This window comes from Xiphophorus couchianus, chromosome 9 (assembly GCF_001444195.1).
Source record: "Xiphophorus couchianus chromosome 9, X_couchianus-1.0, whole genome shotgun sequence".
NCBI lineage: Eukaryota > Metazoa > Chordata > Actinopteri > Cyprinodontiformes > Poeciliidae > Xiphophorus > Xiphophorus couchianus.
Window position 1 is genome coordinate 21793309 of NC_040236.1, and position 23575 is coordinate 21816883.

The 23575-nt window shown below is 38.9% G+C and overlaps 2 protein-coding genes across 4 annotated transcripts in view; one reads left to right on the forward strand and one right to left on the reverse strand.

The window, feature by feature from the left end:
* Window positions 1–942: 942 nt before the first annotated feature.
* LOC114151229 (sex comb on midleg-like protein 2) lies at window positions 943–18699 on the reverse strand. 2 transcript variants are annotated; one of them, XM_028028314.1, is made up of 15 exons: window positions 18602–18699; window positions 16680–16772; window positions 16185–16259; window positions 15578–15648; window positions 13341–13575; window positions 13164–13252; window positions 12845–13088; window positions 9375–9637; window positions 8309–8402; window positions 7981–8184; window positions 7721–7882; window positions 7511–7639; window positions 5627–5848; window positions 4109–4263; window positions 943–4026 (listed from the first exon to the last, which is right to left on the reverse strand). In XM_028028314.1, the coding sequence occupies exons 2-15, from the start codon at window positions 16699–16701 to the stop codon at window positions 3901–3903; spliced, it is 2091 nt and encodes a 696-aa protein (XP_027884115.1). In that variant the 5' UTR covers window positions 16702–16772; window positions 18602–18699; the 3' UTR covers window positions 943–3900. The 2 variants fall into 2 exon arrangements, with proteins under 2 accessions (XP_027884115.1, XP_027884114.1); XM_028028313.1 differs by having other exon boundaries at window positions 4109–4266.
* A 2915-nt stretch (window positions 18700–21614) lies between these two features.
* The window catches only part of LOC114150672 (cyclin-dependent kinase-like 5), a 55301-nt gene continuing 53340 nt past the window's right edge, over window positions 21615–23575 (forward strand). For both annotated transcript variants that reach the window (XM_028027260.1, XM_028027261.1), the window contains exon 1: window positions 21615–21762. The gene's annotated coding sequence lies outside the window, so the exon portion shown is untranslated. The remainder of the gene's footprint in view (window positions 21763–23575) is intronic.

A 23575-nucleotide genomic window follows, 5' to 3' on the forward strand; every position in this document is an offset into this window, starting at 1 on the left:
AGTCATAATTTTTCAATAGAGGTCAAGGTTGTTACATAATCTTAATGTTGGCCTGTTTTATTCATCCCTAGGAAAGATTTTGAGGAGTTATTTTTGGACTGTTGTCCATTGGGAAACCCAATCCTGTCAGATGTTTTGAAGCATTGGAATAATAGAGATAGAACATTCCTAAACATCCTTGCAATTTTGAACCCGTTTTGGCCGTTTACACTCTCCATTTCATCAAACTCATCTCAAAGCCTTTGGTCTTGAAATTTGGTGAGTTTGCTCATAAGGCATGGGGGACCTAAAGTTATCAAAATCCTCATGTTTCGCGTATGCTGAAGAGGCGTGGCCAGATCCTAAACTTTGACGCTATACTAAAAGAAATTTTAAATTATGACAACTCCAACAAAGAAAGTCGCAGAGGGACGAAATCTGCTGTGACTGATCCTCATCTCGTCCCAAACAAAACTCAGTGGTGAAATGGTGACCTTTGACCCAAGCCCCGCCTTGTGACAACAGGAAGTGTAACATTTTGCTTTGAAAGGTCCTAATTTGACCCTCTTGATCTAATCAACATGATACAACTTTGAAGCATCAGACATGTTGGATATTAATCCGACACTTAATAGATGTTTACACAAATATTTGTTGAGCGTGGCCTAAGTCATCCACAGCGCCTTCGAGAAGCAGTAAAATGGGAAGCTCCAAGTTATGCTTTCACTGAGGATTATGAAATTCAGTACACATATGTAATTTCTTAAGACCTACAAAAAGGTCTCTTGAAACCATGGTCCAAACCTCATAGGAAGTCGGCCATTTTGGTCCAAAGCCGCCACTTACTTAGGGTATAGCTAACCAAACTCATCTCGGAGCTTTCCAAAAAGTTGACCGAAGAAAATTTAACCTTGTGTCGAATTCTTGCTTAAAAATAAAAAAATAAAATCATAATTGCACCCATCAAAAAGAATGATTTTTAAACCCAAATCAAAGACATCCACACTGAGACATAGTAAATCAAAGTCTTCCCCTTTCTGAATATCCCTCATTAGTCAAAACAATCCCTTGTAGCTATTAAAAGCACATGTAGCTTCATGGTTGTAATTTCTTTATAGAAAAGGAAAAAAATTACACATCGTAAACACATAGACAAGTGATGTTTTGCAAAACAGATTTTTCTTCAAGTACTTTAGAGAAGATGGGAGAGGGAAAATCGACAGCACTTCCGTCCTGTGTTGAATATAATATGGCACAAGTTTTAAAGTGGGGGGATGGGTAACGGGAGAAAAAAACTTTTTTCTTTTAATAGGTGTATTATAAACATTATGCTACAAAAGTTTCCACTAACAAAGACCACATGAACCTGAGAAATGTCATAGGTAAAGCAAGGCAGGATCTAGAACTGGAAGAAAGTGAACTAAAAGCACTGCGTTAAGTATTTATATATATATAGATATATATAAAAAAGACTGGAAACCACTGTTAAATACTCACACCTTTCCCCTTTTTTTAGCTTCACATTTCTATCTTATGCATATGATTGCCTTAAAATATTACGTTTCTACAAAATGTACATTCTGTTGCTGATATTCATGGTTAAACCCATAAAACTGTACAGATCTGTATACATAGCTAACAGTGATTGTTGTGGTCAATAGTAAAAACACTGAGGTTTCAGGCAGACCAACAAGCTTACATGAAACATGACTGATTACAAAAAACACACACACTCACACTCAAAGAGCAATACTTAACATAAGAAGCCCTTAGAAATGTCTCAAATCTGCATTCTTAAAACATTCTGCTTATTGAAATTGATAAACCAAAGCTTGTGACTTAAAAGAGTTTGACACTGAAGAACACGAAAAAGGTAGAGATGCTCCGAGAAATCATGGTGACCGGAATCGACACGCTGATCTTTTTTCTGTGAACACACCATTGTTGTTGAGAACAACACTCTTCGGTGTGCAGGCCGGTGTTGAGTGAAGAAGAAGTTATTAACGGTGAGGCGCTTGAAATCACGTCAGAGGAAGCACAGAAGTTCGAGAGACTCTAAAGCAAAACTGCATCGTCTGCATGTCGTCAGATGAGCGTCGGGCCGCGGCGGAGCGAGAGAGAGCAAGACTTTCAGGAAGCAATTTAAAGCTGCATTCTCATGAAACGCATTGTTGTGTATGTGTTAGAGGGGAGCGGATCGATGCTAAATATCGATACTAAGTCAATATCAGTATCGCATCGATACTTTAGTTTCAGATTCCTTCTTGAAATTAGATTTTTGTATTGCAGTTTATCAATTCTAACCTAAAAGATTTGCTCTCAAATGATAATTTCTTGCACTTTGTTTATTTAGAAAACAAAGCGCACACACTTGTTCTGTTCTTCCATTGTTTCTGTTTGTCATGTAAATATGTCATTAAAGTATTTTAAACACTTAGAAACTTGATCAAAATTTATTTTGTCCTAAGTTTAAGCAAAAATAATTCAAAGAAAAAAATCAAAAATGCATAAAGGACAGAAGTTAGATTTATATATATATATATAATACCTAGTAAGGTATTCTATAACTTATGTAGATATTGAATTGGCATTTCTATCTGCAAGAAATGAGATTTGTTTTTTTCTAAAACAAAAGCTGTTAACAAGCACCACTGATTTCCCTTTTCATAAATTTACTCGGGTATTCGGGATGTGATGGTGAACGATAACGCTTTCGTCAACATTTATCAGTTCTTAACTGATAAAAAACCGCCTTGCAGTGACATTGCCCACTTCTTGCGTAAAAGCAACATTATCCTTTTCAGCCTTTGACTGTTCTGCGACGGAATAATTTGGATTAGTAAAAGTCGGCATTTTGGAAACCTCAGATTTAAGATAAGAATGTACCTTCTCTCAGAAGTGCAGAGCCCGTTGTTTCAGGTCATGTTGACCGAGATAATACAAGAACTAAAGGAATTTTAAAGTTAAACGGCCTGTTTTACAGCAACTGCTCTCTCACACACATGTCGCCTCTAACATAAATAGCTTATAAGCAGGGACTGTAGAACGGTTTGGTATATTATACCTAATAAAGAGAGACTGACAAAAACTGAAGATCAGACATCGGCCACTGAATTCTGATCGGAGCATCTTTACCGATGAGAGGCAACTTCGAACCCGCTAAGACACAATAATATAGTTAATAATTCCAAAACCGTCCAGCTCAGTTAAAAAAATAAAAAATAAAATAGATAACGTTATTCCTGGCAATGACACTGACAGTCTGTGAAAATGTCTGTCTGCACAGCGCGGCATCCTTCAGGCAGATGATATACTTTTAGGCAGATGAGTAGGGAATGAAAATAACTAACGCAACAGTACAGATACAAGCAAAGAAATTCTCTTCTGACAAACGTTTCATGTTTGCCTTTTCTCAGTATGCGAATCCTTTCTCATTAGGTAGAAATTCGACAGTAATAATAAGAATAAAAAAAAAAAACATTCTCCATCTTTGGGGATCCAAAAATCAGGATCAAAACATTTCAGCTCCTTTAAAAAAAGAATAAAAAAGGGGAAAAAAGTCGTCCTTGTGTGATGCGACATAAACACTACAGGGATCATTCTTGCTTTGGGATTTCTTAGAAGTCAGCGTTTGTTTATTAGACTTGAACAGCTTCTTATTCGCCGATGAGGGGGGATGAGGTAATGCGTCAGCGATGCACGGCACACTTTTTTCTTCTTCTTCTCCCCCCCCTAAACCCCTGCTCTGGAAGTCGCGTTGAAGTAGTAACATTGAAAAGTGCCCCCTCTCCTCCAGGAGGAGTCTAGTGTAACATGTAACCCCTGCGTGGCCCCATGAGTCAGGATCCAGAACCTCTGGCTCTTTCTGGGCTTATTGCTCACAGTTCTGATAGAGAATCACGGCCGCCCAGGCTCCTCTCTTTACAGTTTGCCTTGTTTCAGCCGCTCTATGTGATGGCAGAGCTTCAGAGCCGGCCCCAGTTTCAGACCCATGTACTTCATGATCATGTCGCTCCGTAGAAGCATCAAAGCCTTTCCGTCGATCTCCTGCAGAAACCAAAAGAGAGACTCGTTACTGACGAAGACGAACCGTCACGCGGACTCCCAGAGTTTCTTTCTGTTGACTTACATGTTTTCTGAATAGTTCTGCGTGAGGCGCCAACGCTGTGGGGTCCGCGTCCCGGACGAACTGCATCACCTCCTCAATGGACCAGGAGGAAGGGTTTTTACTGGGCAGCTGCAATTTCTCTCGATCCATCGATTCGGAACCAGTGGTGGAGCTAGCTGCTGCCGAAGAACACACACAGAGAGTGCATGTAGCGTTCTCGCGGAACAACGTCTAAACAAATTTTGCTGGCCGATTAATAACCCCAGACATTATTGGGATGAACGACAATATCGTCGTTTGAGAAACAATTGTTAATTGCTAGCACAAAAATGGCATAATAGTGCAAGTACAAACTCTCAAAGATCAATAAACTCATTTCTGAAGAACATTTAACAGACGAACTGGAAGAAAATTTCAAATAATCAACATAAATAAGCAAACCAAAAACAAATGAGATGGTTTTTGAAGTGTCTGAAAAACAAACAGCAATTGCCGTGTATCTCGCACAAGTAAGTAAGGTTGTTCATTAAAAATCATGACGGTACGTACACAGCGTTTTGGGGAAATCTGAGAATTTACAGAAGAGTTATGAATTCAACATGTTTGAATGATGCACAATGTTTTATGAACTGTGATGCTGTGGAAGCTCTGGTGGAGCCAGCTGCACATTGCTCAAAAGAAAAAAAACCACAAAATCATCCACCCAAACACTTCCTGTCATCTTCATCATCTCTGGCAGTAGCAACATCCAGCTGTTGATCACATGACTTGTGTCGGGAAAAAGGTGTTTCCATTGCAGTTTTACTAAATACATCTTTGTCTATATGGCTGAAAAATCACTTCATCTTCTTATTAAAAAACATGATTTTTTAAAAAAATTGTCATGTTTTCATTAGGCAAATTTATTTTCATAATTTCAATTTGCATAATTTTATGGCTAATGGAAACGCGGCTACTTTCTCCCATTTTTGACTTGTTGTATTTTGTTGATTACACATCTCAGTGATTGTGGACTGTCGTGCCCCGTGTGCTAGATCCCCCCCCCATGGTTGGTGCGGTTTGTCGCTTCCTGCATGTTGAGCCCGTTACTAAGGAAACGAGGAGGGGAGGAGCAACTTGATGCACCGGAGTGAAGCTTTTAGTCATCAAGTCTCTTTGGTAGAAAGAGAGAGAGACGCGACAAAAACAAACAAGCACGCAGCTAAAAATCATCGCCTTCGCTTGAATTATTATTATTATTATTATTTTTTTTTTTACCCCTCCATGGGGTCTTTTTGTGGGCTCTAGTGTCCCTTATATGATAGTGGGCTGACAGGAAACGGGGAAGGAGAGGGGGGAAGACATGCGGCAAATGTCGTCGGGTCCGGGAGTCGAACCTGCGACAGCCGCGTCGAGGACTCAAGGCCTCCAAACATGGGTCGCGCCAACCGCTACGCCACCACGGCACGCCCCTCACTTGAATTATTAATGCGATCCATTGATTTACTGCTTATCGCGGCACGTCTACGTGTAAAGCAGTGACGGAGTCTCGTGGCGTACCTTCGACTTGTCTGAGAGGCTGCGTCGAGCTGAGCTCTGCCGAGTTAGACGAGTGCCGGCGCATTGCGGCGCTGCCGCTGTGATGGTAGAGGCTGTTGGCCTGAGGGTGGTACTCGGAGGAGCTCCGCGCCGTTTGGGGTCGGGGGGTCATGGAGTTGGAAGCCGAGTCCATGTACCGCTGCTCCTTGATGTGGCCGTTCTCTTCATGCGGCAGAGTCTCTGCTGAAAGGGGGAAAACATAAAGAGGATTTTTAAAACCGTCGGCCTTTTAACGGTGTTTGGTTTCAGTCCGCACGTGCTTCTAATCCTGAACCTACACGTAAAGGCAGACCTGCTCCCGAAATAGAGCTGCTGAGCAAAAACAGCAGCTCTCTGCACTGACACTTTGCAGACACTTAAACGTGGTATGACACACGCATTAATGGGGGAATCTATATTTAGGTAAATTACAGACAGAATAAATACCAGAGCTGTTTGCGTCACATAGGTTGTGTGGGGAGAAAAAAAATGTCTGGCGAAATGTTACTGCAGAAGGAAACGGCAGATTTTTCACTTGATCTGTCCTGATCAATGATCAGCCTGTCGCAGTAAGCACTTACTCTCATGATAAATTAAAATGAGCTCGATAATTTCCACCCTGATGATTCATATTTTTTGAAGAGCTATTTTGTTTACACAGATTTTATTTATCGTTTGGGTTGTGTGTGGTTTTAATTTCCTTTTTATGTTTTGGTTGTCATGTTTTATTTTGGACATGTCTTTCAGTCGCAGCGTGGAATGTTCTGTAAAGTTTATTGGTCTTTGAGAGGACAAGCTTGATTACGTCGTTATCAATATATCACTTGAAAATGATCTCGAAATGATAATATTATCGGTTATCGCAATAACTAGCAGGACAATTTATCGTCCAGCACAATTTGATATTGTGACAGGCTAATGCGCCTGTACCTAAAACTCTACCAGGTGACAGTAATAACAACAGTCTTCGGTGTAGAAGTCCTAACTAAGTAAAAAACTCAAAAGCTGGCTATTTTCAGAATCAGCTTGGGTTTTTTGATATTGCCGATATCGATACTTAAGAATGATATCGTCAAACTTCTGGCATTGAGGCGTTACTGAGATTTTTTTATTTTTTATTTTTATTTGTGGAATTATTTTGTTAAAACCTAAAAAAAACCAATTTAAATAGGTAGTTTATAGGTGTCTACAAAATACTTCAGTGACATATTTACATGATAAGCAGAAACAATAGAAATGTATTTTCAAAATAAAGTGCAAAAAAGTATTGTTTGAGAGAAAATTCAAGCAAAATCTTTTTTACGGTAGAGTTGGACAACTACAATACAAAAATAAAATAAAATCTTCAAGAGAGGTCGTGAAACAAAAGTAGAAATCTTACCATGCTAGTATCAATACGATACCGATACAACAATATTTTGGATCAATCTGTCACTCTATAGTTTTTCTACTAACAGGAAGGCTGAACATATTTGAGACAGTTTAATCATTTTGATCTTCCACCCTGAACATGGTGAAAGGCTGACAGGCTTTTAAATTAATATGTTGGAAATGCTAGCAACACTTAATGGTAACAGAAGTTTTTTTTTCATAATGATTTTTATTTACCCATTCTTTGTTAATATACATAAAAGAAAAAAACTGAAATATTTTTCAGAGTGTCAATGGTGAGAATTGGCTGCATCAGCTGGACTTGATGGCGGGTTTTGCTTAAAGCTATCTTTACAGCAACCTGCTTTGTGAATTCAGCGCAGAAATAAAGCAAACGGAAAATGCTAAATCGTAGCAGTTTGCAGTATTTCCTGGATTTCCTCTAGACTTTTTATAGAGTGAAATAAAAATAAAATAAAGAAATATGAGCGATACCTTCAGACGGGTGAGCCTCGGCTCGTAAATGTTTGGGGGAGAGAGGTGCGGCGTACAGAGGAGAGACCCCTGAGAGGCTGCGTTTACCGCCCCGGGCCAGAGAGGGAACATCAAGCGCCTCTTCTTTCACTGGAAGCCAAAACATTTAGGAAAAAACTCATTTTATGAACAGTACAAGACCGCTGCGTAGAGCTCGGCCGATTAATTTACCAGACTTGTTCCTGTCATAGGCGGCGTAGTGGCTGAACGGCTGGCTGCTGAACAGGTTGTCACACTGAAGGTGACGGCACATGCTCTCTAGGAAGCGTAACACAAAGGAAGCACTGGAGGCGGACGGCAGTTTGATCACACGGACACCGCCGTCTGTTCTCACTTTGGAGACATTTTCATGGTAAAGTCATTAAATATGCTCCCTTTCTTCCCCTCCCCATGACACAAAACCTTATCTGTGTTTTTTTTTTTTTTTTTACCTTTGACAGCTTCGCCTCCCCCCGAGTCACTCTGCAGAGCGCTGAGGAGGACTTTCGGCTGGTAGGCGCAGTCTATACATGACTGGACCACTTGTTGGAGCACGGCGTTCACTGGCCCCGGCCCAAAGTGGTCCGGAAGACGCTGCATCTGCTTCCTGTCCAAGTGGGGGCCGCAGTTCCCGTGCTTATTCACGTACACGCACACTGAGGGCGGGACAGGAACACAAAGAGGCGCATTGAACGGATCGGTACCGGCTGAGCGGAGTCTTTAAGTCGAAGCTGAACATCCAGCGGCGGCGCTGGGAAGCAAAAGACGGTGCAGCCGTACCTGTTGAAACCACCGAGTTGAGGCAGGGAGGGTTTTCTTGTGGAACCTGGATGCTTGGCAGCTGCGTCGGGCTCTGCAGAAGCTTGGACCTTCGCTACAAAAACAGTAGAAATACTTTAGAATTCAAATAAATTGTTGGAACTGCAGAACAGGGTATCTAGAAATCTCAGAAAGACACATTTAAGACTTTTTAATGCCACTTTGAATGAAATTTAAGACCGAGATAAGTATAAATATAGGAGATGATTGGGGGATCCTGATGTATTACAATAAAGGATAGCAAAAAAATTCGAAAATTCTGTAGTCTCTTGTTCTTCTCACGTTGCATATGGCTCTCTACAGCCGTAACACACGCTGTGACCTAGCTTAAAAGTTGATTTTTTCCACAGAATACATCTATCCTCATGTGGATTGGCAAAAGCAATGAGCGAGAGTCGGAAGCAAACATCATTGATCAATAAATTTAAGCCTAAGAGTCGACACATGGATGGTGACGTCGCTCCCTCTTTGTTCATTTCCTATGGATCTTGCAAGATGAGGTTACAGCTGCAAGCCCTCTTTCAGTAAATCGGCCGCTGACATTTTTATATGTGAAATTTTGCGCTTGTACAACACAAGAAAGTTGAAAAATGTTAAACTTTTGATGTTGTCGCAGCATTGGGTTTCATCCGGAGTGGTGTGCCGCACCCCGTGTGTCGAGCCCACCACCCATGACAGGGTGAGAGGCAATAAAGCTACCTACCTAGCTAGCTAGCAATGGTATATTAGCAGCTAGTTAGCGGTAGCCTCATACGCCTTGAGTTACAGAACGAAATAAAGTCTGTGCGCAACTCAAACTTTTGACTTTTGCCTGACGGGGGAAAAAAAACAAACTACATTTATAAAAATAAATACTTTCATAATAAAAATTTAAGAGCTGTAATTAACGTATTTATGGTTAACTTAAATTAAGACAGAAAATAAAGAATTTCAAACATTTTAAGGCTTTAATTTTAGATACATACATTAAATCCCTGTAGAAGCAACGTAAAATCAGATGAGGTGATGTGATTCCGGTTTTGCTCACCTTACTTCCTGATTTGGGTCCTCTTTTCTTGTGAACCCGGGGCACCAGCGGCGAGTCGTCAGGAACGGCTCCGTTGTGGGAAGCCGCGGCCTCCGCCACGGCTTTGAGCAGAGCGAGCGTCTCGCTCTTGGGCCGACGGCCTCTCACCCCCTTCCTCACGGGCAGAGCGGGCAGAGTGGGGTATCTGTAGGGCAACTGCATGGAGCGCCTGCTGGGTTTGGAGGGCGACGACGGCAGAATCTGCAGGTTCTTCGGAAGAGTAACTGAAAGCACAGCGGAGAGAGGACGAACATGAGGAATGAAGGCCAACGCTTTTGTCACATTTCAATTTATTTCTCTGTTTTGGTCAAAACACAGAAGAAAAAAAAATCCATCAATTATCAACTATAAAACAAAAGTGAAGACAGATTTACTAAATATTGTAGAAAAAAAAAGTACTTCTTTCAGTTTCAGCAGAATATCTCTTTTTAATAGTAGGCCTAAATTTTCATTTGATGAACCTACAAATTCCTCTAAGTTAGGCCTGTCACGATAGCAAATTTTGCTGAGCTATTAATTGTCTCAAAAAATTATTGCAATAAACGATAATATTGTTTGAATACCTTTTTACACTGATTTAATGGAAATGACGTAATAATGCATGTGATTTTCTGCCAAAGATAGATACACTTTATTTTCAAAAGAATATTTAACACTGGAGCTGATAAACAAAATAAACAAAACAACCAAAAACAAAATGGATTCTCAGTCTCTATTAATAAAAAATGTACTTGATAAAAACTAAACAACATAAAGCCAAAGTGGAAATAAATACTGCATTCAACCAAAAGAGTGCAGATTATGAAGTCTGTATATTATGTTGCCCTTCAGTAATAATTAGATTTAAATAGAGAAGATGGGCACATCGACTACCTGATGCAATAGTTCACACTACATGATTTTTTGCTCCTATTTTTCCCCTTACAACAATCTTAAAACGTTGGTCTTTCTAAGAGTGTGTCGTGTGTTACGGTAGATCGTCGTTGCCGCTGGGATCTAAATCAGGGGTTTTTCCCGACTGGGATCTTTAATGCAGCCTGTTGAATGTGACAGGTAGCCAATCAGAAAGCGCGGATTCTCCTCCGTGTTTTCTGAGGGGAAATTACGGAGGGGAATCCCAAACAGCTGACACGGCGCAACCCGAAGTCCAGCAGACATTGGAGATGATATGTGGAAACAACATTAATGTTTATTCAACATGCAAAGAATATAGAAATGACAAGAGGAGTTGGAGCGAAATTGCTACAGCAGTTGATAAACCCGGTAACTTTTCAGCTGTTCTTCGTTAACGTGACGTAAATACTGTAGGTTCTAATGATTTTCATTCAGTCAGGACTTTACGCTGACACTAGCCACATGCATTGCAGGTAGATTGTAGTAAAGCATTGATTAATGTCTGGTTTTAAAATTAGTTCACTGAACTAGTAGCCATTATTTTGTGCCCATTGTTGGACACCACACGGCAGGAACGAACCCGATCGAACCGTTATACCTAGGATTTCTGTCGGCTAATGTGTGGTCTGTCAGGTTTCAAAAATGGGCCCCGCTCGTGTGCGCTGGGCTTTACACTAAGGAAATGAGGAAGGGAGGATCAGTGGAGAGCACCGGAGTTGAGCCTTTTTTCATTCGGTGTCATCAACAGAAAGAGAAAAAGGCCGGAAGAGACGATAATGGCGATAATTGAAATGACGTCGATAGTTTTAATTTATCGTACGATTAATCGATTTATCGTTTATGGCGACAGGCCTACTCTAAGTTCATATTTAGTTTGTCAGATTTTGAACCCATTTCGGACACCGTTTGGAACTGTACTGTTGTGAAACTCTGAAAACTTAAAAGATAGTTATATTAAGAAATTATCTGGGAACAAAAATAGAGGACCAACAATTCATTTTGCAATTGTTTACACCAAACACTTCTGGGAGTGAGTTAAAAGAACAATTCTTTTGTTGTCCACTCCAAACCTGTGGCTTTTTTTCCGAGCAGAACGTTGCAATAGAAATATAAAACCCTTCAGTGAGGATCGTAAATCTTGATGTATTTTGTCGGCGAGTCTTCTGCTCTCTCGGCCCACTCAGTCTGAGACGCGGCGTAATAGACACAGGACAGACCTCCTGCTTTAATGTAAACAGGTGAAATGTGAACCACATAAATTCTCCTCCTGCTCCATCCCACCCAGACAGCCACACTAACACACCGGCAGAAAGCGGCGCGTCGTTTCTGCACATCAATTCTCTTAGCTCAGTGCTTACGATATGCCTTCCTGCATTTTATCCACAAACGTTCCAAGAGATCCAAAAGAAAATCTGGACCTTCAAACTTAGACAGACTTATTTAAAACTTCAGGCAATGACAAAAAAAAATTAATAAATAATAATAAAAAAATACTCATCCAGAGCAAACAGATGGTGTATGAAAATTTATCATATCACCTCTTTTGCAGAGCAAATCTGACACGGTAAAAACAGCCATCTTGTTTGCCTATTCTCTCTCCAGACAAGAAACGTTAAAAAAAAAAATGAAGCTCTGCTACTTTTTTCAACCATCTATCAACATAAATCAATACATTCTGATATTACATGGGTGGGATTGTTAAATTGTTCAATGTAAACAGCATTCTCAGTTTCTACAGATAATTTATACCAGACTTATTCTTTTTCGGTAGGTCAATGTTGAAATTGTTGGTAATCTTCAGAAATCTTCAACCATGCATTTGTTTAGCAAATATTAATAAGAAAAAGGCAAATTCTTTGAAGTACAATTTGTGTTCTTCACAATAAACAACTCTGACCCAAATAAAGAACCTTGTGGAACCCCGCAAGTAAACTTCAACAAAGGTTTTTCCACAAACCATACGTTTCTTCTTTACGTTAACCTTTTATTTGGAATGTAAATGTAACATGTCAGAAAAGATCAATGATCAATGCAAAAATCTTTATTGACACAACAGTCAGCATATCCTACTTCTTAATTGTTGAGCTGCTTTTTATAATGTTTCCACTGGCATTTTTATTATTTTTTTTTTATTCAAAAATATTTCAATTTTTTGTAGGCAGTTTGCACGGTCTAAAGACAGGAACAGTTCAACTTGATTTGATGCTCAAAAAGTCCCAAAATCTTTTGAAGCTGCCTTTTGTTATTTTTGAAAGAGTCAAAAGCAAAAATACCGACGTGAAAACGGTTAGAAATCAAGAGTTAGATGTGTCAAAAAAAGCTACAAAAGAAGATTAAAAAGCATAATAAAATAGGGAAATGAATAAATTTTCCCACACTTTCCCAGACATTTAAAAGACTGTAAAGGAACGTTTAAGTTGCTGCGCTGCAACTCGAGGGGGAGATTTGAATCAAACACTGTTTACAAACAGCAACTTCTTCCCACAACCATAACATCTGACGCAAATATCTGCTGCCACCTAGAGTCCAAACCTTACCACTGTTGCCTGGTGGCTGTAGGCTGTGCTTGGTGAGGGAGCACCAGCCCACGGGGAAGATGTCCCTCGAGTCGTACTTGCACCAGTAATCAAAGGCCCCCCTCCAGCCGTCGAACATGATGAACACCTCGTCGCCTCTCACTTCTCCGATGGTGGCGGGGCAGATGAGGTACGGGTTCTTCTTGTCCACCGCCTCCAGCTTCATGCCTGGCTTGAAACTGTTTTGAGGAGGTCGCAGAGGTTCCTAAGGAACAAAGTCAGCGTTGAAAACATCGCCGTGTCGCTGTAATTTTAGAGTTTTTAAGGAGTCGGTACGAACATTTTTGAAGGCTGTTACTGGTGCCATCTCTGCTCCGTTCAGGGTTCTCAACAGGAACATGGGCCAGGAGGAGGCATTCATTCGAAATCCTTTGGGGGAGAAGAAGAACCTAAGACACGAGCGGCTGCAGGAAGCTCATGTCTTAGGTTTAGTGATGCGTCGCAGTGTCGGGCTTACCCAGCGGTGGCTGCAGCATATCTCCGTTCTTTTCGCAGGTGCCGATAGGCTGGATGTCGGACGAGTCCACCAGCCTCCAGAAGTCGTTGCTGTTGTCGCTGCCGTCCAGGCGGAGACGGAGACGGACCCCGGTTAAGCCCATCACCGTGGCGATACAAACCGAGGTGGAATTGCGAGGGTCGTGAGCCTCGAGCTTCATGCCCACTTTGAAGTCGTTGGAGGGAGGGACTCTAGCCTGCAGACACGGCGTTATAGGTTTAGGACCTCAGGCGGAAGAAGCACAGTTTAGGTTAACAGTGTAAAGTCACATTAATAAGACCTAAATAAATAATACATCAATCTCATATGTTAGTGTCTTAAGTAAGTGTAATATAACTTTGATAACTTATTTTTGTGTTTTTCAAGCCAGGCCTGGTTAAATATGCACAGGGCTCCAACATATTTATCAAGTTGTTTTAAACATTCTGCTCTAAATGTTAGCTGTAATACTTTAATACAATAATACTTTTTGACTTCCAATATGATACCAATATAATAGCTTTGAGTACTGGCCCTAACAATGAAACTATAGTAACACTAAACAACCTCTGGGTTGTAAATACTATTCATTATAACTACATTCTATCCAAACTATACGTAAAATATGACCATCAATCAACTGTTTTGCATATAAAACTTGACAGAAATATTCACCCATGGTTGGTTTGAAATGTCATTTAACTGTATGAAACAAACTCCAGGAGATTTCTTTCACTGCTTCTGGCAACAGGTTGAATGTCGGGCAATAAATTCCTCCTAACAGTGCTGCTTGTAGCCCCACATCATAAGCTTTATAGTACTGTCAGTACAGCCAATACATTCATCAGAAATAAAAGACAAAGACTGAATGGTGTTTGTCAACGCATTTCTCAATTTCAAACTTTTACAAAATGTAAAAAGAAAAGACTGAAAACAGCAAAGAACAAATTACACCTCGTGAAGTAAAGCCTGGACATATTCAGGACGGTTAGGGACTAAACCTTATACACTGGCTCCCTGCAGCTCAGAGAATAGATTTTAAAATACTTCTGTTAGTTTATAAATCACTGAATGGCTTAGCACCACGATACATTAACCCTCCAGCAGTCAATTTGACCTCACAAGCTTTTTACACTGGGGTTACGCTGATCCCGCGTGCGCTTTTATAAGGCTTTTTCTGTGTGGTTTTGGGAACTGATGTTCTGACGGGACAACATCCTGCTTTCCCATTGTCCAACCGTGACATCTGCTGCGTTCCTCCTGAGCATCATGCTAACACTTTGCTGGAGAGTTAAGGATCTGCTGTTGTTGAATCAACCTGCCACACCACACCACTCCAGAACCAGAACCAGAACCAGAAACAAACATGGACAAGCAGCATTCAGTTTTTACGCTCCACAAATCTGAACAAACTTCCAGAAAACTGCGAAACTGCCGAAACAATGAGTTGCTTTAAATCACCTAGAGTTGACATTGGTCAATAAGTTTGGAGTATATTTGCTTGATGATTTTGGAGCTAGCTTTTGACAAAATGTGATGTTTATTTCTTGTTTCATAATTATTTTATTATTTATTATTAACATAATTGTTTTTTATGATGTAAAGCACTTTGAACCATCTTGTTCCTCAAAAATGTTACACAAATAAACTTGACTCGGCTATTAAATGTAACACTTTGTAAGGCCTTTAAGTCATCAAAGCAATTTTTCTAGACTAAGCTTGATATTTATAGAGACATGAAATAATAAAGATCCAAATTGAAAGCCTTCCAAGACACAAACATCTAATTTCTGGATTCATATGGGTGCCTTCATATTTCTGCCGTTTCTGTCTTCCGGTGAGACGTTTTAAAGAAAACGTATTGAAACCGACCTGCTTTGGTGTTGTTTTCCCCCAACTTTGACAACTTATTGTTTTCGGCAATTTTCTATAATCGTCTTGTAGGAAAATGTGTTTACATGACACCAATAAATAATATATACTAACATAGTTGGTTTGGTCTGTTATATTTACTATCTCCCACAATTTATCAAAATTACTACAAAGAGGAATAAAAAGTAAATACAATAGTTAACTACATGAGGATGAAATGTTTTCTTTTCAGGTAAGAAATGGAGGTGTGAATTTAGTGAAGAGCCAATCACACCCGCAGTTTTTTAAACTGTCTTGTTTACAGTCGGTTTTTCCAAAGATCAAACTTCAGCTTCAATAAAACGTACCTGACGAAAGCAGCCTGCTGGCGCCGGTGTGGACGATGTTTCCTTCAGGTATTCTTCCCAGCTGAACGCATCTAGATGAAAAAAGTCAAAGTGCTGACGGTAATAACAGCTGAAACCACCTAAATAAAACATTTATAGTCCATAAAAGATTCCACTTAATGGCTTTAACGGAATGGTTTGGATTTAATTCTAAAATTTAGAAGCTAAGATGCTTCCCCACATTAAATCCTTTTGAATAAATGACACACTTGTATTTCCTTGCACCTGCTGGTTAATAATAAATATATATTAAAAGAAAGGTAAAAAAAAATATGAAAAAAATGCTTCTGCAATTTCATGCTAGGGGTGTGTTTATTCTGCTGGTACATGATTATGAAAAACCGCCGCACCATAACCTGTGCCAAAAAACACATTAATTATTAAACTAATACAAGGAAACGGATGTTTACCACGTCATATTTAAAAGAACTTGACTAAATAAACACATTCAAATGAAGCAAAATCAAGTTGGAAATAAGACAGTGAGAGAGACATCAAATCTAATAATCAAATGTCAAAACAAATCTAATAATCAAATGTCAAAACAAATCTAATAATCAAATGTTACCTTTAGTTGCTGCAGGGGTCGTACCTGGCAGTGGGAGAGGCTTTCCCAGTTTCTCTTTTTTGCCGTCTTTCTGATCTGAATAAAGAAAGTGCAAAAAGAAATGATGGTTTTATCTGAATGAGATATAATGCATAAAATATCAATTTCAATGGATTAAACCAACCAGATAATATTATATCATCCTAAACTTGAACATTTTGTTGATTAAAAAAACCTAATTCTAATATGTGAAAACACTGATATGAATACAAAGCACACAGAGACAATATTTAGCTCTGAAAGTGATTTAAGTGACACAAAACTACACGACGTCTTAACAGTAGTTGGTAAAATTGTTTCCCACACACTTTAAATTCAATTGAAGCTGCCAGGTAGATGTTTCCCAGCACCTAACGTTTCCAAAACAACATTTTTAAGCTCAACCCTGGATCTCTAAAACCTCCAGCATGCTGTTTACATCAAACAAAGTAGAAAAAAAAAAGGACAAATTCTTGCCTTTTAGTGGAGTCTTTCCCATGTTGACGGATGAGGATGCCGTTAGGACGATAAACGGGGTGCGGGATGTTCACCCAGTTTGTCTGCGAAAATCTAAAAACACAACAGATTAAAATCAGAGATGCTTAATGCTTCAAATCAAATTCACCATCCGAATTTCAAGGTGCGCAATGCAAATGCTTTTGAGAAAATGCAATAACGAGAGGTACACTGCGTTGATGTTCATCGTCAAGTGGACAAAACATGGTGCAAAAGTAGCATCAGCAAGAACTGGACATCTTTCCAAAATGGATGAAAAGACAGGAAAAAAAAAATCTGTCAGGAAAAGTCCAAAGAAGTCTCCAGTGAGACTAAATGAGCTGCAAGAACGTCTGGCAAATATTGGCTGTTTCACATGACAATTACCTGTTTTTCCTCGCATCTCTGGAGTCCGGTTTCGGGAACAACCAAGCTTGGTTAAATTTGCAAATAATAATACAAAATCTCATTTGAAGTCTCCTAAAGCTTGTGGGAAAATGTGAAGCTACTCCTGGATGTTATGGCCACAAACAGCACATTAGTTAAAAAAAAACAACAAACAAACAAACAAACACCACGCCCACATTTTGAAGCAAGGTGGTGGTAGCATATTGCTTTGGGTTTGAACCGCTGCTAATGCCTGTCAATTTCTGCTGGAAAAAAAAAGAGCGTAATATGAACTTATAATAACGTTTTGAAATAGAGCCCATAACTGAATCAGAGAGGATATCTCTGATTCGAAATGACTGGAAAATGTAATAAAATCTAAAAAAAAAAAAAGTGGTTCAACAACGTATTCGTTTATACAATTCAGTCAGCAGTTCAATTAAGTCACACATATCAATTAAGTCACACATAACTGAAAATACTTAACTTGATGTTATTTTTTTACATCACAAAAACTTGAAAAAGGGGAGGGAAGATTTTTTACTTCCAATCGAATTAAACGCAATTATCTAAAAACAGTTATTATTAAAAATAATAGTTGTTTGTTTTTTTTAAGTATAAATGTGACGCTACAGTAGTGTGGTTTTCCAGTAACCCACTCCCACTCAGACAGGAAGCGTGAAGCGGACCGGGGTTTTTTTTTTTTTCACGAGCTCCAGAAGCCAGGCCCGTGGGGTGTGCTGGGGCTGCCCTCCACTCTGTGTACATTCCCTCAACTTTTCCATGTTTCAGTGAATGCAACTCTCCTCTAAGACCAAAAATGTCACAACAATGTCTGCTGAGAATAAAAATAATTAAAAAAAAATCTACCAACTACTAAAGTTAAGCTTCTATTTTTTTGAAGAAGAAGAAGAAGAAAAAAAACCTAAATATTTCACGTTGAAGGTAACCAGACTTTGTATTGATTTTTTTTAAAAAGTAAAATTCATATTACTGATATCTAGGTACCCTGTTATTACTAATATTAGTAGCTAAAGTTACAACATAACCGAAACATTTCACCACGTAGAAAAGCTCTATTTGGGTTTGGCGTTTCACAATATTTAACTCCCAAACTTGTTGTTCCTTGTCCACCTTCGGTGTGTGTCTCCCATCAGCAGCCTTCCAGTGTTTACTTGGTACCAGCCAACGGGAGTAAATATCGAGACGGGTTTACTTTCAATTAATCATTGCGCTAACATTTATTTCTGCATCACATTCGTGCTTCTAAAATATGTAGACGACGCCAACATGAACCACTTGCAGGTAGTAGTCTGGGCCCAATGTTGACAACTGGAAGCGCTCAGTTGGCTAGCCACGGCCGCTGGCTAATAACTGGGCAGGCTAACCTTAGCCTTAACCTTCTTACAGTACTTTCTTCCACATCATGAAGCAGAATTACATGTTTTTGGACTCGACTAGCGCTAAGTTTAAATGTTCTTAAAATGTATATCATTTACTTTAACGAACGAACTTACGAGTGCCGTCTTTTTTTCGACTGAAGATCCACTTTTTTCTATTCGTCAGCTGCCATTTTTCGCAAATGTAGTGTATGCTTACACGCATGTAATTTATGCCGAAGATAGTATTGTAGCGAGGAGGAGTCACGAGACGAGTAAGTGGACGACGCTGTGCTCAACAAGGAGCTTCTCTACGCCAATAAACACGTGTGTTGTTCACGAGACTGTCCAACCAGAGAAAGGTTTACTCAACTTATCCAATCAGCGTCTAGACTGTGCCAGGCGAACTTTTGGGATGCGATAAATAAATTGGAGTTATCCATCTTTCTTCGATATTTTTGTATACAGGATCTTTGTCATGGATTCTCCTGCTGTGGTTCAAAACAGGAAAAAAAAAAAAAGGAAACATGGATGTAAATTACATTTAGCTAATTTTAACAACATCTTTGTGAATGAAAAAACTCCTAATAATTGCGCTGCTGAGGAAAGACGTCACGTAACGTGATGGAAATTACATAACTCGTAAAAGGGTAACAGCTTTCTAAATAAAAAAAATATAAACCCCCACACAATACATTTTAATAATATAAAACAGATATTTGTTTTGTCTTTGGGAAACATTAAGCTTATGGAAAAACATGTGCTAAGCAATCACACTCTGTATAAGAACATAGTGGTTACATTTCAACAGTGAATGGTAAAGTTTCCACAGGTCACAGTGCAAACTTTCATTATTATAAGAGCTAACGGTGCGTCATCACATGAACCAATCTGCAAATGATTCATAATCCAAGTCCGGTTTCTATTCAGACTGCCGTGTTTTCCCCACCCACCTTTTTTTCCGCAGGAGTTTACATTATCTACCCTACCCTATTAATCAACATGATAAGTCAAACTGATCAGTTCAAATCTGCGTCTGTCTTTTTATTATAATAAATAAATAGCCCACAGCAAAACGAAGACTCATTTCTCAGAAATCTATTACTGTTTGTAAAGGAAATTGACACAAAACACAAACTGGCAGTAATACAAGTTGCAACAATATATTTTCTCTCATATGTATACCATGCTAAGTTAAACCACAGTTTTACAACACAAAAATGTGTTTCACTCAATGTATTTTTCTACAACTCTATTGTGTTATATTGTTTTCAGTTTTCTGCAGTTAAAATACCTGCCTGTCAGATTTTACTTTTGACTACCCTCCTGGCTAATCATTTACTATTTAATTTCTTTTTCTAATAATTTATTGAATTTAAATGTAATTTAACTGTATTTGAGGTTACCTCTATCATGATTAGCAGCAAATGAATGCAAAAAAAAAAAAATAATAAAATCCATGCATTATTGATTGTTTGTACCAATCAAACAAGTTTTTGTTTCTCTATTGTTAATAGCAAAAAAAAAAAATAATAAAAATAATTTAAAAAGATGTTATCGGTGATGTACTTTTTTTATATACTTGGATGAAGTCGTGATTGTTTCACTGGACGTTGTACATTTTCGTCTTGCTGCATTCCCTGCAGGATATGATGGCTGAATGTTTTCATGATTTTTCTTTTCTTTTCTTTTAAATCATTGCGGTAAAATGCTTTTTCATCATCAGCAAAGCTTTAGAATGTGAAATTTGTAGAATGTTGACAAAAGCACTCCTAAAATGGACATTTTCATGCATCAACTTTGTTTTTTTTAAAGGTTTTCGTTTATTTTTCAGTGTAATCTCTGCCACTAGATGAAGTCAACAGGACTTCACTGCAAATTTTCCTAAATTTCCAACATTGGATGTTTTGTATATAAAATGCTAGACTGGTTATTATTATTATTATTATTATTATTATTATTATTATTATTATTATTATTGAAGTATGTAACAAAAATGCACACAAAAAAACCCCCATTAGTTAAATGTTTTTTTTATGACTTTGCAACAATTCCTTATACTGTCCATGCATGTGGCAACAGTGGAAAGAAATGAAACCTTTGAAACAAGGGATGAAAAACACTTCCAGCAAAACCAAACGTGGTCCATGGTGCTTTTCATTGGAAAGAAAATCTAAGTCCATAAAGTTAGCAGTGGCAGTACCTCAGTTGACGATCCCAGAAAATAGCTAAATAGAAAAATCACTGTAGATCTATGAGTTGGAAACCAGAGAAAGGACACGCCTTTAGTTGTAGCTCCTTCAATAGTTCTGTCTGCTGAGGGTAAGCAGAGTTTACTCTTTTTTTTTTTAGCTATTTGTTTTTATTTTTATCCCTACCAGCGTTATTCGTTTGTACATAGAAGAATTGCATTTTCCCAAACAAGTTCAACATGGCCAAATAACAAGAAATTGCTGGTTTTATCCCGGTTCAGTTACAGGTCACATCCTGAAGGTGGCAGCACACGTTAGGGGGAAATGCTGAGAAAGTTTTCCAGAAAATGCTAAAGTTGGCATGAGACCGAAAGATAAACACATATGCTGCAGGGATTTACCTTGCAATGTCCCCGACTCTAACAACAACTGGGAAGTTCTGCCTATTCACATTTATGAGCTCGGCATCGATTTAGTGTGACTGCCAGTCAAAAAAAGGTTATTATACAACATCAAATCTTCATAGAGCAGGCTGTAGATATGGGGGGCAAGTAAATTGTTATTACGCCATCGCAAACACCTGCCCCTGTCTTTTGTCATGTTTTATTTCACGCCGAAGGAATTTATGGCCCCCCACATTTTTTTTTTTTTACGATATACTTTCCCTGTAGCTACAAGCCCTCGGTAATGACCCCTGGATGAATTATGTTATTATCACAGTGGACGCAGGGTGTGATTCTGTGAATTATATAATAGAGGATTTGGAACAATCATTTCCCACTTCACACGAAACACCCTCACAGACCGCAACACAGTTCTTTCCCCCTCTCTCCCCGTGAAGCCGTACCTCTCTCTCTGATTGGCCCTCGCAGAGGGGGCGTGCGCGTAAAAAAAAAAACAAAAAACAAGCGCTTGGGCGTCTCTCATTGGTCGACGGCGGCGCCCATCAAAGCTGTTGCCTGGGCGATGCGCTTGCAGCTTGTCAACCTGCAACCGCACGATCCAGTTACTGTAGCCGCTTGCTGCAATGAAAACATCGTCGTTGGTGGGTGGATGTATGTCTGGGCCCGGTTCCGTCATTTTTTGCCCCCCAAAACCACTGACTGAGTGAGTAGTTTCTGTTATCTTATCGAGACGAGACTTGTCAGCTCTTTGCGGACCGAGAATATTTTAAATACCAAAGCAAAAAAAAAAAAAAAAAAAAAAAATGGCAAAAGCTTGTGGTTTGTTTTGGGCTAATTTGTTGTAATGTATGTTTGAGGGAATCAGAATGGACACAAGTGGTTCTGTGAGAGCCCAATTAGAGCGCGACCAGGTTAGGAAGCTGCTAATGAGGCACTTCATATGAAGTTATCCTGATAGCCACTGTCTGTTTGACTTGTTGGATTTATTGCTCTGCGTTAAAAACGAGGCTGCTACATTTATCCTGTGGGCAGTTGCTGCTAACACACATAACACCGCACAGGCTCCCACACACACAATTTGCCCTGATGTTTAGCGCGTTGAGAATGACGGGAAGGCATCGGGACGAGTCCGTGTGAAATACGAGTACTTGTTTTTCTTATATCTTCATCATTTATGTTCCATTTGTGTTCTACGTTCGTGGAACAAATATGTTGTGACGTTGTTATACAGAGAGAAACACTCATCAGTTTGGCTCAATTTTAATGAGCACAGGTCCACTTAGGCGTCGGTAAAAACTGTGATGGTTTACGGCGTCCTAATAGTGCCAACATTTTTACAACACTTTTTACAGTGCCTTTGCAAAACTATTCCCACCTTTTAATCTGTTAAATATTATGTTATTTTACAACTTCTACTTCAACATATATATTAAATTTAAGCGATGGACTGTCACAGTAGCACATATTTGTGAAATGGGAGGAAATTGCTGAGCTTTCAAAATATAATATATGCAAACAGCTGAATAGTGCGGCATGCATTTGTTTTTAGCCTCTTTTACTCAAAATAAGTCAGACAGGTTATGAAGGAAGCAGGGTTAGTATTGACAACAACATTTCAAAGAGCACCGTTCAGTCCAGAGAAGCAGTCACGGTAACTTTGGAAGAGCTGCACCAACACACAGCTCAGGTGAGGGATTCTGTTGACAGATCTTCAAAATATTAAAAAATTGACAAAGTTTTTCAAATGTAATATTAAAAAAAATTCTCAGAACTTCAAAGAGTAGCTAGTAAAAAAATATTAGACATTTGGTTAGATTATTGTCAATAAATTAAGGAGAGCAGCTATTGCTAGAGCCTGGTTCAATAAATTACAAAACAATAAAACCACCTGAAAATGATCAGAGTTGTTATTTAGAATAAAACCTCTGACATTCGAGAATAATGAGTTCATTTACATAAATGTTGATATAAATGTCAGTTCAGTTCCACTGTTGCTGAATAAGGAACATTAACTCTCCTTAAAAAGCAGACGTTAGTGATAGCTAGAAGTTCGCACAGTTTTGTTTCCGTCTTTTGTTTAAAAATTACACAGCGTCTGGTAGCACTGTGCACTTCTGCATGTTCACCTTTAAACCAAACTATGTTTGTGTACAATTTCTGGTACATCATCAGTTAAATACGGTTGAGAGAAAATACAGAAAAAGCTAACTATACGCTTACCTAAATATGCCTTAATAATCCAACAATAACTTCTTTTTCTTTTTTTTTTTTTTAAAGTTCCTGGTGTTTATTTTTTACATTTTAACCATAATGTTTAAAGTGTGTGGGCGGGGTAACAACTGACTTTATCAATATAATCGCCCGCTAACCAATCAGAGGATACATTTAAACGACTTAAGTTTGAAACGTGGAATAGGACCAACTAAACAACAATAAATGCCGAAGTAGTTTTCTGCTTATATTAAATTCGAACAATAGATACATTCCTCTACTTATTAAATGATTGCTTCCAATTG